Genomic DNA, 14,249 nt, shown 5'->3' on the forward strand with positions numbered 1-14,249 from the left:
ATTCATATCGCATTTGGGCAGATGCGTGTCAGTCTGAACATCCAAACACTCAGATCGGATATGACTGTCCCAGACGCTCCAAACCACCCGCCCATTTCCAGTTGTGGAGCTACTCATCCTTTCACAGAGAGCATGTACAATCTCTGATGTCACGTCAAAAACTATTATTTGTAGTTAAAGTGTTGCAAATTCACATTACAAATCATGTTTTAATAGCAGAAAAAAAGACCGCATTTCCACGTACGGTGCGGGTCGCCGCGTACCCTACGCCGTAGGTCTGCGTTGGTGTAACGCGGAACCATAAATCAGCCTTCATATCTTCCTATCAGTCGCGCTGTGAGCCTGAACCTGCAGCCCGTCAGCTCATTTGTTGTTCATTGCTGGTTCGTTTTGTTAACTCTGAGCTTTGTTGGTTGGTTTGTTAGTTTGCTGGTGGTTTTGTTCTGAACACTTTTCTCTGTTTCTCATTTTGCTGAGACGCCGGGTCCCTCCACCGATCACACAACTTTTGCGGTATGCGTTCATTGTTATGTCTAAAAATGATGCGCAGTGCCGACCCAATCAGAAACGGTACAGATATATATATATTTTTTTATATATATAAAAAAAAAAATTATAAAAAAATAAAGGATCCCCATTACCTTTGATCGGGTGGGCAGGACGCACGTTTTGCCCCAAAACCAGCCTCTAGTTCCAGTAACAGAGGTCCGACAGGAGGATTAGAGGGAGATGGGGCAGTCTCAAACGATTTAAAATATTGCACAGTGTATGCCCAGCTTTACAGGTATGGAACAGCATGTGGGCTGGCTCCATATTGTTATTGTTTTTGATGTCGCAATTACATGACTTCACACAATACACGCGCTGGGTGACGCCTCCGCTTCGACGTCGTTGCTACGGCAACCCGTCAGATCAGTCAATGATGTGGCCCAGTCTGAACAGAGCCAGATCCGATTTGGACACTTGCTAAAAACAGTGTGGACAGTCAGCCCTGAAAATCGGATATGAGAAGGAATCAGATATGAATCAGATTTGCCTGCAGTCTGAACGCGGCCTTAGGGTGCTTTCACACCTGTCCCGTTTGGAGCAGTTGTTCCGGAACAGGGAACGTTTCCCCCTAAAGATCGGAACGTTTGGTATATGTGAACACAGCAATCGCGCTCAGGTGAACAAGCGAGCCGAGATCTCCTAGGAGAGGTTAGGGTTAGGTTCTCGGCCCGATTCCATTCCAGACGTGAAACGGTTAATTTTTTGTATTTGTAGTGAGAACATAATCGACACAGCAACTGACACAACTCCATTCATTGTGTATGTGCGACCGCGGTGCAAGGAGAGGAGTTGGTGCAGCCTCCCCCCCCTTCTCTCCTATTGGACGTGCCGAGATGTCGTCCCAGCGCGGCACGGTGAAATTAAAAGATGTTCAATTCGGGCAGGGTTTGCGGCAGGCGGCCTCTCGTCCGACGCTGAGCTCCGCTCTGCACCGGTAGCACATACATGAATGGGTAAAGGCTGATTTATGGTTCCGCGTTAAATCGACGCAGAGCCTACGCCGTAGGGTCTGCGTTGGTGTAACGCGGAACCATAAATCAGCCTAAAGCCGGCGGCTGCGGTCTGCGCTGAAAGGGCTGTGTTGTTTATCCCGGGGTGTGGAAGAAGAAACTCCTTCCGCGTTCATTTGACCAATCAGAGAGCAGCTGGTTCACGCATGGCATTTGTTATCAGCTTTGAAACGGTACGGACGGTTGCCTTGTGAACACAAACTCCACAAACGAGAAACGGAACAACTGTATCGATTCTGCCCCTGAATGGGAACAAAACAAACGGGCCACAGGTGTGAAAGCAGCCTTAGTATGGAGTCGCAGTAAACCACTCTTCAGTCCCGGTGACACCTTTCTCTTTCCAACATCTCATTCACAAATCCACCTGGCTACACACCTGACCTCTGACCCACTTCACTCAAGCCCATTTGGTGGAATGAGCATTTGTGGACCAATGAAAGACGGCGTGGGGGGGGGGAGTAAGCCGAGGGGAGAGAGAAAGAGCAGGTGGCAGGAGGCTTAACTTAGGCTAAAACCCATCCAAGGAGCTCATCCCTTCAGGCTTATTCAGCTCCCACTTGCCTGTTTTCTAGCGCTGCAGCCAGATCTGGCTACTCCCCTCCAGGCGGCCAAGTCCGCCACCGGGAAACCTGTTAATCCGTCTGAGGAAACAACAAGTGAGCCATATGGTCTGAGCGTGTTTACCGTCCCAACCAGCCAAGTAAGCAGCACGCAGCTTTGTGGAAAAGGATGTGGTGCTTTTCACGTACGAGCGGATATCAGCACACGCCTGCGCTGTAATCTCAGCACATCCCCCCCCCCTGGGCTGAGGTGAGGACGGCTCAGGTAAGCCCCGAGTTCAAAAACAAACACCCCCCTCCGTCCCACTGTCTCAACAAGTGTGTATTGTAAGCTCCACTAATCCTGCTGCAAACATCCCTGAGTGGATGTGACATCACCTGACAGACGCCGCATGGCTGATACCCTGTACGGCTGCTGCCTGTAGGTCCTGTAGCCCTGTAGGCCCTGTAGGCCCTGTAGGTCCTGTAGGCCCTGTAGGTCCTGTAGACCCTGTAGGTCCTGTAGGCCCAGTAGGTCCTGTAGGCCCAGTAGGTCCTGTAGGCCCAGTAGGTCCTGTAGGCCCTGTAGCCCTGTAGGTCCTGTAGACCCTGTAGACCCTGTAGGTCCTGTAGACCCTGTAGGCCCTGTAGGCCCTGTAGGCCCTGTAGGCCCTGTAGACCCTGTAGACCCTGTAGGTCCTGTAGGCCCAGTAGGTCCTGTAGGCCCTGTAGCCCTGTAGGTCCTGTAGGCCCTGTAGGTCCTGTAGGCCCTGTAGACCCTGTAGGTCCTGTAGGTCCTGTAGGTCCTGTAGGCCCTGTAGGCCCTGTAGGCCCTGTAGGTCCTGTAGACCCTGTAGGCCCTGTAGGTCCTGTAGGCCCTGTAGGTCCTGTAGGCCCTGTAGGTCCTGTAGGTCCTGTAGGCCCTGTAGGCCCTGTAGGCCCTGTAGGTCCTGTAGGCCCTGTAGACCCTGTAGGCCCTGTAGGCCCTGTAGGCCCTGTAGACCCTGTAGGTCCTGTAGACCCTGTAGGCCCTGTAGGTCCTGTAGGCCCTGTAGACCCTGTAGGTCCTGTAGGCCCAGTAGGTCCTGTAGGCCCTGTAGCCCTGTAGGCCCTGTAGACCCTGTAGGTCCTGTAGGCCCAGTAGGTCCTGTAGGCCCAGTAGGTCCTGTAGGCCCTGTAGCCCTGTAGACCCTGTAGACCCTGTAGACCCTGTAGGTCCTGTAGACCCTGTAGGTCCTGTAGGCCCTGTAGGCCCTGTAGGTCCTGTAGACCCTGTAGGTCCTGTAGGTCCTGTAGGTCCTGTAGGCCCTGTAGGTCCTGTAGACCCTGTAGGTCCTGTAGGTCCTGTAGGTCCTGTAGACCCTGTAGGTCCTGTAGACCCTGTAGGCCCTGTAGGTCCTGTAGGCCCTGTAGGTCCTGTAGGCCCTGTAGGTCCTGTAGGTCCTGTAGGCCCTGTAGGCCCTGTAGGTCCTGTAGACCCTGTAGGCCCTGTAGACCCTGTAGGCCCTGTAGACCCTGTAGGTCCTGTAGGCCCTGTAGGCCCTGTAGACCCTGTAGGTCCTGTAGACCCTGTAGGCCCTGTAGGTCCTGTAGACCCTGTAGGCCCTGTAGGCCCTGTAGGTCCTGTAGGTCCTGTAGACCCTGTAGGCCCTGTAGACCCTGTAGGCCCTGTAGGCCCTGTAGACCCTGTAGGCCCTGTAGACCCTGTAGACCCTGTAGACCCTGTAGACCCTGTAGGCCCTGTAGACCCTGTAGACCCTGTAGGCCCTGTAGACCCTGTAGGCCCTGTAGGTCCTGTAGGCCCTGTAGGTCCTGTAGGCCCTGTAGGTCCTGTAGACCCTGTAGGCCCTGTAGACCCTGTAGACCCTGTAGACCCTGTAGGCCCTGTAGGTCCTGTAGGCCCTGTAGACCCTGTAGGCCCTGTAGGCCCTGTAGGTCCTGTAGGTCCTGTAGGTCCTGTAGACCCTGTAGGCCCTGTAGACCCTGTAGACCCTGTAGGCCCTGTAGGTCCTGTAGGCCCTGTAGACCCTGTAGGCCCTGTAGGCCCTGTAGGTCCTGTAGGTCCTGTAGGCCCTGTAGGTCCTGTAGGCCCTGTAGGCCCTGTAGGCCCTGTAGGTCCTGTAGGCCCTGTAGGTCCTGTAGGCCCTGTAGGTCCTGTAGACCCTGTAGGTCCTGTAGGTCCTGTAGACCCTGTAGACCCTGTAGGCCCTGTAGGTCCTGTAGGCCCTGTAGACCCTGTAGGCCCTGTAGGTCCTGTAGGCCCTGTAGGTCCTGTAGGCCCTGTAGGTCCTGTAGACCCTGTAGGCCCTGTAGACCCTGTAGACCCTGTAGGCCCTGTAGACCCTGTAGACCCTGTAGGCCCTGTAGACCCTGTAGGCCCAGTAGACCCTGTAGGCCCTGTAGACCCTGTAGGCCCTGTAGGTCCTGTAGGCCCTGTAGACCCTGTAGGCCCTGTAGACCCTGTAGGCCCTGTAGACCCTGTAGGCCCTGTAGGTCCTGTAGGCCCTGTAGGCCCTGTAGGTCCTGTAGGCCCTGTAGACCCTGTAGGCCCTGTAGGCCCTGTAGGCCCTGTAGGTCCTGTAGGCCCTGTAGGTCCTGTAGGCCCTGTAGGCCCTGTAGGTCCTGTAGGCCCTGTAGGCCCTGTAGACCCTGTAGGCCCTGTAGGCCCTGTAGGCCCTGTAGGCCCTGTAGGTCCTGTAGGCCCTGTAGGTCCTGTAGGCCCTGTAGGCCCTGTAGGCCCTGTAGGTCCTGTAGGCCCTGTAGGCCCTGTAGGTCCTGTAGGTCCTGTAGGTCCTGTAGGCCCTGTAGGTCCTGTAGGCCCTGTAGGCCCTGTAGGCCCTGTAGGTCCTGTAGGCCCTGTAGGCCCTGTAGGCCCTGTAGGCCCTGTAGGCCCTGTAGGCCCTGTAGGTCCTGTAGGCCCTGTAGGCCCTGTAGGCCCTGTAGGCCCTGTAGGTCCTGTAGGCCCTGTAGGCCCTGTAGGCCCTGTAGGTCCTGTAGGCCCTGTAGGCCCTGTAGGTCCTGTAGGTCCTGTAGGTCCTGTAGGCCCTGTAGGTCCTGTAGGTCCTGTAGGCCCTGTAGGCCCTGTAGGCCCTGTAGGCCCTGTAGGTCCTGTAGGCCCTGTAGGCCCTGTAGGCCCTGTAGGCCCTGTAGGCCCTGTAGGTCCTGTAGGCCCTGTAGGCCCTGTAGGTCCTGTAGGTCCTGTAGGCCCTGTAGGTCCTGTAGGTCCTGTAGGCCCTGTAGGTCCTGTAGGTCCTGTAGGCCCTGTAGGCCCTGTAGGCCCTGTAGGTCCTGTAGGCCCTGTAGGCCCTGTAGGCCCTGTAGGTCCTGTAGGCCCTGTAGGTCCTGTAGGTCCTGTAGGCCCTGTAGGCCCTGTAGGCCCTGTAGGTCCTGTAGGCCCTGTAGGCCCTGTAGGCCCTGTAGGTCCTGTAGGCCCTGTAGGTCCTGTAGGTCCTGTAGGCCCTGTAGGCCCTGTAGGCCCTGTAGGTCCCCCAGGGACAACACACTGCAGCTTCAGCCTGGGGCTGGGTAAGGGTTAAAGGAAGGAGGAAGAGAAGAAGGGAGGAAAGAAGAATGAAAAAAAAAGAAAGAAAGAAAGAAAGAAAGAAAGAAAGAAAGAAAGAAAGAAAAGGGAGAAAAGAAGGAATGGAGGAAGGAAGGAGGGAGCAGGAGGAAAGATGGAAGGAAGGGAAAAAAGAAGGAAGGAAGGGAGAAAAGAGGAAGGGAAGGAAGAAAGAAAGAAAGAAAGAAAGAAAGAAAGAAAGAAAGAAAGAAAGAAAGAAAGAAAGAAAGAAAGAAAAGATGGAAGGGAGAATGGAAGGAAGGAAGGAAGGAAGAAAGAAAGAAAGAAAGAAAGAAAGAAAGAAAGAAAGAAAGAAAGAAAGAAAGAAAGAAAGAAAGGAAGGGAGAATGGAAGGAAGGAAGGAAGGAAGGAAGGAAGGAAGGAAGGAAGGAAGGAAGGAAGGAAGGAAGGAAGGAAGGAAGGAAGGAAGGGAGAAAAGAATGAAGGAGAATGAAGAGGAGAGCAGGAGGAAAGAATGAAGGAGAATGAGGTGATTTGGACCCAGAGACAGCGCTGCAGCTTCAGCAGCAGAAACAGCATGTTTATTTGCTGTTGGGCTGAGCTGGAAGACAATAACAACAATAACAAACCCCAGTGTCAGCAGGATGTTGTTCTCTCTAATCCCCCGAGTGCAAGCCTGTTTTAATGATGTCATGGCAGACAGTAGTGCTGATGTTGTCCTGAAGATCTGCTGTAATTAAATCACGTCTGACAAAACAAGTCAGGCCTCGGCGCGGCTGATTCTCTCCACTTTCTAAACAAACCCCCGTCGGCCCGTCGGCCCGGCACACGGAGCTCTGAGCTCCGGCTGCTGCTTCTGGGTTAGGAAAGGCTGACCCGGCACCGGCGGCACCGTGTGTCAGTGAGGAGACACCTCTGCAGGCTCGCCGTCAGAACGGTCATTAGCGCTTCACGCTGCCTTCATCATCACCCTGCTAAACGATCTCCAGGAGGGAGCTGCTGGGAACCGGGGCTGATGGGAAATATGGTCCTGATGGGGCTGGCACATGTGGCATCTGGTGAAAACGTCATTAAATAACCAGCACATTTGTGTTGTTACATAAACATATTAAGGGAAAACACAGCTCAGACGTTCAGTTGCCTAATGAAAGACCAAGCAGACGGCTGTTGTTACCGCCCGTTTAAATTATTATATTATTATAATTTAGGGAAATAAGTCCTAAGAGGAGGCCTACGGTGGCCGAGACCCGCCATTGCTGAAAATTAAAGAAACGCTGCAAATAAAAAGAAACGCCGCTGCAAATAAAATAAACGCTTTGCAAATAAAATAAACGTTGCAAATAAAAACAAAGGCCGTTTCAAATTTAAAAAAAAAACCACGCAAATAAAAAAGCCACAACAGAAGTTAATTAAAGGGGACTATTTTTGCTGATGCACCGGTGTTTTTTACGTGAGAGGAGAAGAAGACGAAGAGGACGTAAGTGAAAAGGAAGAAATAAGAAGAGCGAGGAATAAGAAGAACAACGAACGAGAAAATTAGTGAAAAGGTTAGTGTTCAACGTCGCTACGTGTAATTTTTAATGTGCAACACCGGTGCATCAGCAAAAATAGTCCCCGGTAATTCACTTCCGTTGTGGCTTTTTTATTTGCGTGGTTTTTTTATTTTATTTGCAGCAGTGTTTCTTTATATTTGCAGCGTTTATTTTATTTGCTAAGCGTTTATTTTATTTGCAGCGGCGTTTGTTTCTGTTTGCAGCGTTAATTTTATTTTCAGCAATGGCGGGTCTCGGCCACCGTAGGAGGCAGCCCTCAACAAGATCAATTATGTTTCAAATAAAACTGCATCTCTTCTTGTTATAGCTGACAAAAAAAAAAAGAATCTCCACACAAGTAAAATATACAACAATAAGAGCATTAAATACAATCTGCTATCGTCACGGTAACTCTGTTTTAATTCAAATAAGGCAGATGTTGGAGGAACGCCAGCGCTGTGAAGTCCCCGGTATGATATCCACCTCCTGCCGTTACGGCGGCAAAGCTTTCCTTTTCACGGTTATCAGAAAGGTGACCGTCAGGCGCGACGCCTCCAGCATTCACTCACAGATGAAATGTGACAGCTGATCTTCACACACCAGTTTTCTAAAGAGGCGCCGGCTTCACCAAAGTGCCTGCGGACCCGCTTATCCGTCCAGGCCCACCGCTGGCAGGGAGGGCTTTTAGAAAACACAAGACGCTGACCTCATCCGTCACTCACAGACGCACACAGAGGACGGCCCTTACCTGCTCGTCCACTCTGTGGGCCACGATGGCGGCCCCCTCGTCCTTCTCAGCATCGCTGAGGGGTCGGATCCTCAATGCAACCTGCGGCAAAAAGATCAAACCCAGTTATCCTGACATTCCACCAACTGGGAGGTGCTCCTGAATGTTTCAGGTCAAACTGTGAACACAAGAACACTGTTACAAACGTGCACTTATTCCACGAGGAGTTTTATCTGGAACAACGCCTCAGGATGTTACAGGTAACTTGTTGGATTGAAATGGAAATATTGTTCATGCTTTAATCCAAGTACACCAAGATTACGATACAAAAGCTCCCTTTTAAAGCATGTTTTTACACCGCTCTTCGTAGTAAGCGCTTGCATGAGGGGCTTCAGAGGATTGAGCCTTTTTTCTAGTGGTATTACAGCTTTGTGCATCAAATAAAAGGGCTAAAAAGAGAAGAAGACAAAAACTACAGTAGCAGCAGCGGACTCAGGTTTACAGTTATTATTCTGGTTAAAAGTGAAAAATAAGCCTCCGTGTTTCCTAAAGTCAGAACAGTGATGCTGACTCTGCTTGTTTTCACCCGGGCACCGGATGGGAATAATAAAGCCCCGTCTCCGTCAGAGACTCTGTCAGCACCCAGTGAAAGGTGTATTACAGGCTGCTGCATAGAGGCCAGGCAGCCCGGTCACGTCAATAATTCAGGTTTGCAGGGACCGAGAGGAGAAACCAGCACATAATACCCACATGGGATGCTCGTGAGGCCATAATAACAACCATAGGTTTGGGAAACAAACCTGAAAATAAGCCTTTAATGTCGTTGCTCAACTATCTTTACATGCTCCAGCATTACTAAGCATGGCTCTTTGCAGTAATTTGTCTCTCCTTGCAAATTTGATGACCTTCATCTCCTCTGGGACACTCATTTAGAGTCACCCTCTCCTTGAGCATCACCTGAAATGTACTCAGATGAAGATGGGGACCAAGTTAGTCCCCATCTTCTATTCTATTCTATTCAGTTGGTCCGAATAACTGAATAGAATAGAATAGAATAGAAAGCCTTTATTATCATTATGGTACAATGAGATTAGGCAGCAGCTCCATAAAGTGCACACATGCAAAGACTATGTAAATAAAAACTTTGTAAACAACAAAATAAGAAACAGGAAACATAAATATATTTACTATGATAATGAATGAATGAGAGAAAATTGCACTTGAATGGATGGAAGAATACTGTACATAATGGATATTAATAACTGACACATGTCTCTGCAGCGACCCCTCATCACACCCTTTAGTCAGCGGCTGACTCTGATCTGGTTACTATGGTTACCACTTTTATAGACTTTAACTATGTTTAAATCCTTTGTTTTGTTGTTCCTGCTGAATGTGGAGCTGTCAACGAGTCTGGACCTGAACACAGACGGCTGGTGAGTAACTAATGTAACATGGAGGTGTTTCACCCACGGTCAGCTGCTGGTCCTTGGACTCCCCCGCGTCCTTCATGCTGGAGCCGGAGCTGGAGCTGCTGGAGCCGGTCACCCGCGGACGGGGCTCGGGACCCGGGCCGCGGTGCTCCGGGGCGGCGGTGCCGGCATGTCCTCCCGGAGGAAAGTGTCGCCACTAGAGAGCTGGTCTCGTGTCTCGGGTCTCGGGTGTCGGTTCTCGGGTCTCCGTCCTCCGACCTGCTCCTCTCGCCTCCTCCTCCAGACTGAGGTGCCGGTGTTCTGCCAATCCTTGCTCCCTGTCGAGAAATGCTACGGTGTGGTTCTGCGCATGCGCACAAACAGGTGTTCTGCCAATCCTTGCTCCCTGCCGAGAAATGCTACGTTGTGGTTCTGCGCATGCGCACAGTCGATTTTCAAAGTTTGATTGCGACGCCAATCATTTCGTCTTCAATATATGGGATGTTGAGTATTTGATCCTTCGAAATACATTACCCATTTACATGAATTGCATTACACTTTGTGAACATTATACGATAAAGAGGGAAAAAAATCTATCGCTTTATTTGATATTCATTCGGTTATTCGCATTTATTTAACCAGGCAGGTCATTAATAACATTAATAACATGTACAGTCTATAATGACGGCCTGGCAAGAGACAGGACCACTTGGGGGGGAAAGGAAGTGGTTTAGGGAGTAAAACACAGTAAAACTGTAGCTCTACAAAGGTAGAAAAGCATTAGGTAGCATTTTTTGGCAGAACACCGGCGGCTCCAGCTGGGAGTGGGTCCGGAGGGGCAGCGTCACGTGACCCGCGGGTCGCCTCCGTTAATATAATACATCCATAGTCGTCTCCCTCCGCCGGCGTGTAGTTCCTGTGCTAATTTACGTTCAACTTCACTGCGTTCGAAGACTGATGACCTGCTGTAGTGCTCATTTTTTTTGTCCATATAACCTGCAACATGGTAACCAACAGTGGTTACCATGCCAACCAGAGGCTCGCAAAACCCGGGTGAGCGTCGAGCTGCGTTGCACTATACTGACACCTGCTGGACGAGATAAAAACAACCTGTATATATATATATATATATATATATATATATATATATATATATATATATATATATATATATATATACATACATATATATATATATATATATATATACATATATATATATATATATATATATACATATATATATATACATATATATATATATATATATATACATATATATATATATATATATATATATACACACACATACATATATATACACACACATACATATATATACACACACATACATATATATACACACACATACATATATATACACACACACACACAGTACAGACCAAAAGTTTTTGGTCTGTACTGTGTGTGGTCTGTTTGGTCTGTACACATTTTCATTCAAACAAATGGGGAAGTGTGTCCAAACTTTTGGTCTGTACTGCACTGTGTGTATATATATATATATATATATATATATATATATATATATATATATATGGTGGCCTATGGTGGCCTTCTACCGGTCCACCATAGAGAGCCTGCTGACCCAGGCCGTGACAGTGTGGCACTCCAGCAGACAGGAAGAGGCTGCAGAGGGTGGCAAACACAGCACGGAAGATCATGGGCTGCCCTCTGCCCTCTCTGCCCTCCCTGTCTGACATCTACAGCTCCCGCTGCCTCAACAGGGCAAAGAACATTGTAAAGGACAACACCCACCCCGGTTTCCACTTTTTCGACCTGTTGCCCTCTGGGAGGAGCTTCAGGTCCTTACGAACCCGTACAAAAAGATTCAGGGACAGCTTCTTCCCCAAAGCTGTGAACTTTCTCAACCTATAAGCTACCTCATATTTTTCTGTGCAATATTTTCTACCTTCTATCCACAATGTCCCAATATTCTACTATCTATGTGCAATACTCACATCCTTTCAGTGCAATATTCTTCCATCCATTTAAGTGCAATATCCCCCCACCCATTCATGTACATTTTTATCCTCCCATTCACTCTTGTTTATAGTGTGTGTGTATATATATATTTATGTTTCCTTGTTTACAGTCTTTGCATGTGTGCACTTTGACGGAGCTGCTGCCTAATTTCACTGTACCTGTGCAATGATAATAAAGGCTTTCTAGTCTATTATATATATATATATATATATATATATATATATATATATATATATATATATATATATATATATCACAATTTGGAACACTTGAGTTCTATAAAACATTTCCCAATGAGTGTAAAAATCAATATTTTGGGTTCCTCAATTAAAAATGTATTACAAATATTTGTTTTGAAATGTTTTTATTTTACATATGACAATCATATGACATCATAAACAGTGCTGTTTGTAAAAAGACAAGGTGGTATATTATCCTAGGACACGTCAGTGTTATTCTCCCACCAATGTGTTGTACTTTTAAACGCCTGCTCTGCTGTCAAAAAATACCATCCCAATTCCAAAGTTAAGTTCAGCCGTAGAAAGCGATCAACTCCTAATGGCTTTTTCTGTCAGACAAAAAAACCACTCATCAGTTTGTACCCAAAGCTGGTTTATTCAACTCACAATTAGACCCTCAGGTTCGTGGTCACACACAAAATTAAGCACCACCACCAGTGCCTGTACAGTGTAACATGCCGAGAGAGAAAGAAAAGTATTAATAAAGGACACTGCTTGAATTTAAAACCCTACAGAAAATCACTATCAGTCAATAGAAATGTGTGCTGTTGGGTTGTTGGTAGAAAATAATGACCTTTATACTCATCGCTGAGCAGAGACTTCCCCAAATCAAGATAGGAACGACAGCTTTGTTGGATTGCTCAGTTTAGATAAAGAAGACATGAATTAATAACCTTCTAGACAATATGAAAAAATGTTCCGATGTGACGCAACCACACAAAATTAGAAAAAAAATATATAAAAATGGCACACAGTTTAAACAAAGGAATAACAGAACAGTCTATTGTACAGCGTATTTACAGAAGTCGTCGTCTGAAGGTGGTCTCGTCCGTGGAGGTTTCTGAGACGTAAAGCTTCACCTCCGGACATGTTTACGCGTGTGAGGATGGAAGTAAACGTTTCCTCGCCGTCACCTCCTGCAGTGTGCCGTCATTGCTGGACTTGTGCTTCACAAACATCCACCTGGAAGCGTCGTGCATGAGAACCCACGGCCGCGTTCGCAGTTTCCTTTAGCAAAGGCCTGATTACTTTGTCAGAAGTGATTGTGCGTCTCGGCACTTCGGAGAGTCGCAGGCAGGAAATCCTCTTTCTAAAATACCGTCGCGGGAAAAAACTTGTTTGTGTCGGGTGTCGAGCAATCACGAGAACAGTGTAAGAACAGCTTTAAAACATTTTAGCAGGTTAGGAGCGTTAATCACACATAAAAGAGTACAGACATTGTTCCATCTGCCTGACACAGATGCTGCACACTGTCCTCCGCGATGCTTCTCATCACACACTCCTCTCTTGTTGAGGTGTGTGTGTGTGTGTGTGTGTGAGAGACGTCTCTTCCCCTCTCGGGCGGGTCAGAAGTCTACACTTGGTAGTCGTTTCCAAAGTGTCTGCTCTGTTCCTCGGTCATGGACAGATAGGTGGCCCTCATGCTCGGGGAGTACTGTGGAGGACAGACGGACACAGACACACACGCCGGTTACACGGCCGCTCTGGGAGCCAGCGGGGATGTTGCACAGCTCAAGAACTGAGCAGAACAATCACTTAAATCACTTAAGAGTAAGGGGAAGGTCGGGAAAGGGGCTCTGAGGAGAAATCCACTGAAAATCTACCTTTTGGGAAAATGTCTGGAGCTGCAACAAAAGCAACGGCAGGTCCGGATTAGGGCTGGGCCATATATCCAGATTTTAATATATATCCATATATCTTCAAACGCGATATGGTACGAGACAATATCGTTTATATCGATTTAAAAAAATTAAATAAATAAAATAATTATTTTGATATAGCTTGTTTTGTGACAAATTGACTTGAATGTTTTATTTGAGATTTGCACAAATGTTTTGTTATTTGCACATCTGTCAACCTCAGTGGAAAAGTCTGCCTGTTACTGTCTACATTGTATTAATTGCACAGTGTATTTTAATTTAATTGTTATGCAGGAAAGGGATATTTGTTTTATTTTATTCAAGAAGCATTTTTATTCTATATATGCAGGCAGTTTATTTTTGTTTCATTTGTTTTATACATGTTGATATTGTGCAGACCTCTGTTAATAAATGTACCTGTGTGACATTTGGCACGACTTTGTATTAAAACTGACTGTTTTTTTAAGGGTTTGCCTCAGAAAAAAATGAAGCTAACAGAGATGCTAACAGAGATGCTATGCTATAATGCTTTGGGGGAAACTTCAATTATGTCACAGAAAAAATATAGATATATATCGAGTATAACCATTCAGCTAGAAAATATGGAGATATGACTTTGGTCCATATCAACCAGCCCTAGTCCGGATTCAGAGCGAATAGAATCTCAATTTATCAGCCAGAATGGCATGGAAATCAAATGATTTCAAACAACAGCCCAACCTTTGATGTAAGAAGATGATAACAGTTTCTAACCTCAAAAAAAGAGCAGGCTAAAGACTATAAAATAAATATTTTATGCTTAGACATGTAAGCAAAAGATACACTTTCAGTGGAGAATTCCTTTAAATCATGACTACCTGATTAATTCAAACAAACCACACTCATCAAAACACATTATATCACATATTTCCATGATTAAATCTATTTAATAGCTGCTGAGCACTTTTATGTTTTAGTGTAATGACTCGAGCAAGACTGCATGCACAGTGGGAGCTAAGTGGGAGCTGTAGTTCCTCCTGTGGACACCAGGGGGAGATACAACCCTCGCTAAGTGAACAACTGTCAGATGAGCAGAGG

The 14,249-nt window shown here is 47.5% G+C and overlaps 2 protein-coding genes across 4 annotated transcripts in view; both read right to left on the minus strand.

Moving 5' to 3' along the window:
* kif19 (kinesin family member 19) overlaps positions 1-9,617 on the minus strand; it is a 62,757-nt gene extending 53,140 nt beyond the window's left edge. The window contains exons 1-2 of one of the 2 annotated variants that reach the window (XM_061708620.1): positions 9,351-9,617; positions 7,899-7,979 (exon numbers count right to left, since the gene is read on the minus strand). In XM_061708620.1, coding sequence (XP_061564604.1) covers positions 7,899-7,979; positions 9,351-9,389 — 120 coding nt within the window. In that variant the 5' untranslated portion in view covers positions 9,390-9,617. The remainder of the gene's footprint in view (positions 1-7,898; positions 7,980-9,350) is intronic. The other variant, XM_061708621.1, reaches the window with a different exon arrangement.
* A 2,058-nt stretch (positions 9,618-11,675) lies between these two features.
* Positions 11,676-14,249, minus strand: part of ttyh2 (tweety family member 2) — a 136,170-nt gene continuing 133,596 nt past the window's right edge. For both annotated transcript variants that reach the window (XM_061707712.1, XM_061707711.1), the window contains one exon: positions 11,676-12,967. In XM_061707712.1, the coding sequence (XP_061563696.1) occupies positions 12,887-12,967 (81 nt within the window). In that variant the 3' untranslated portion in view covers positions 11,676-12,886. The remainder of the gene's footprint in view (positions 12,968-14,249) is intronic.

Source organism: Cololabis saira, chromosome 19 (assembly GCF_033807715.1).
Source record: "Cololabis saira isolate AMF1-May2022 chromosome 19, fColSai1.1, whole genome shotgun sequence".
In the NCBI taxonomy this organism is placed as follows: domain Eukaryota; kingdom Metazoa; phylum Chordata; class Actinopteri; order Beloniformes; family Belonidae; genus Cololabis; species Cololabis saira.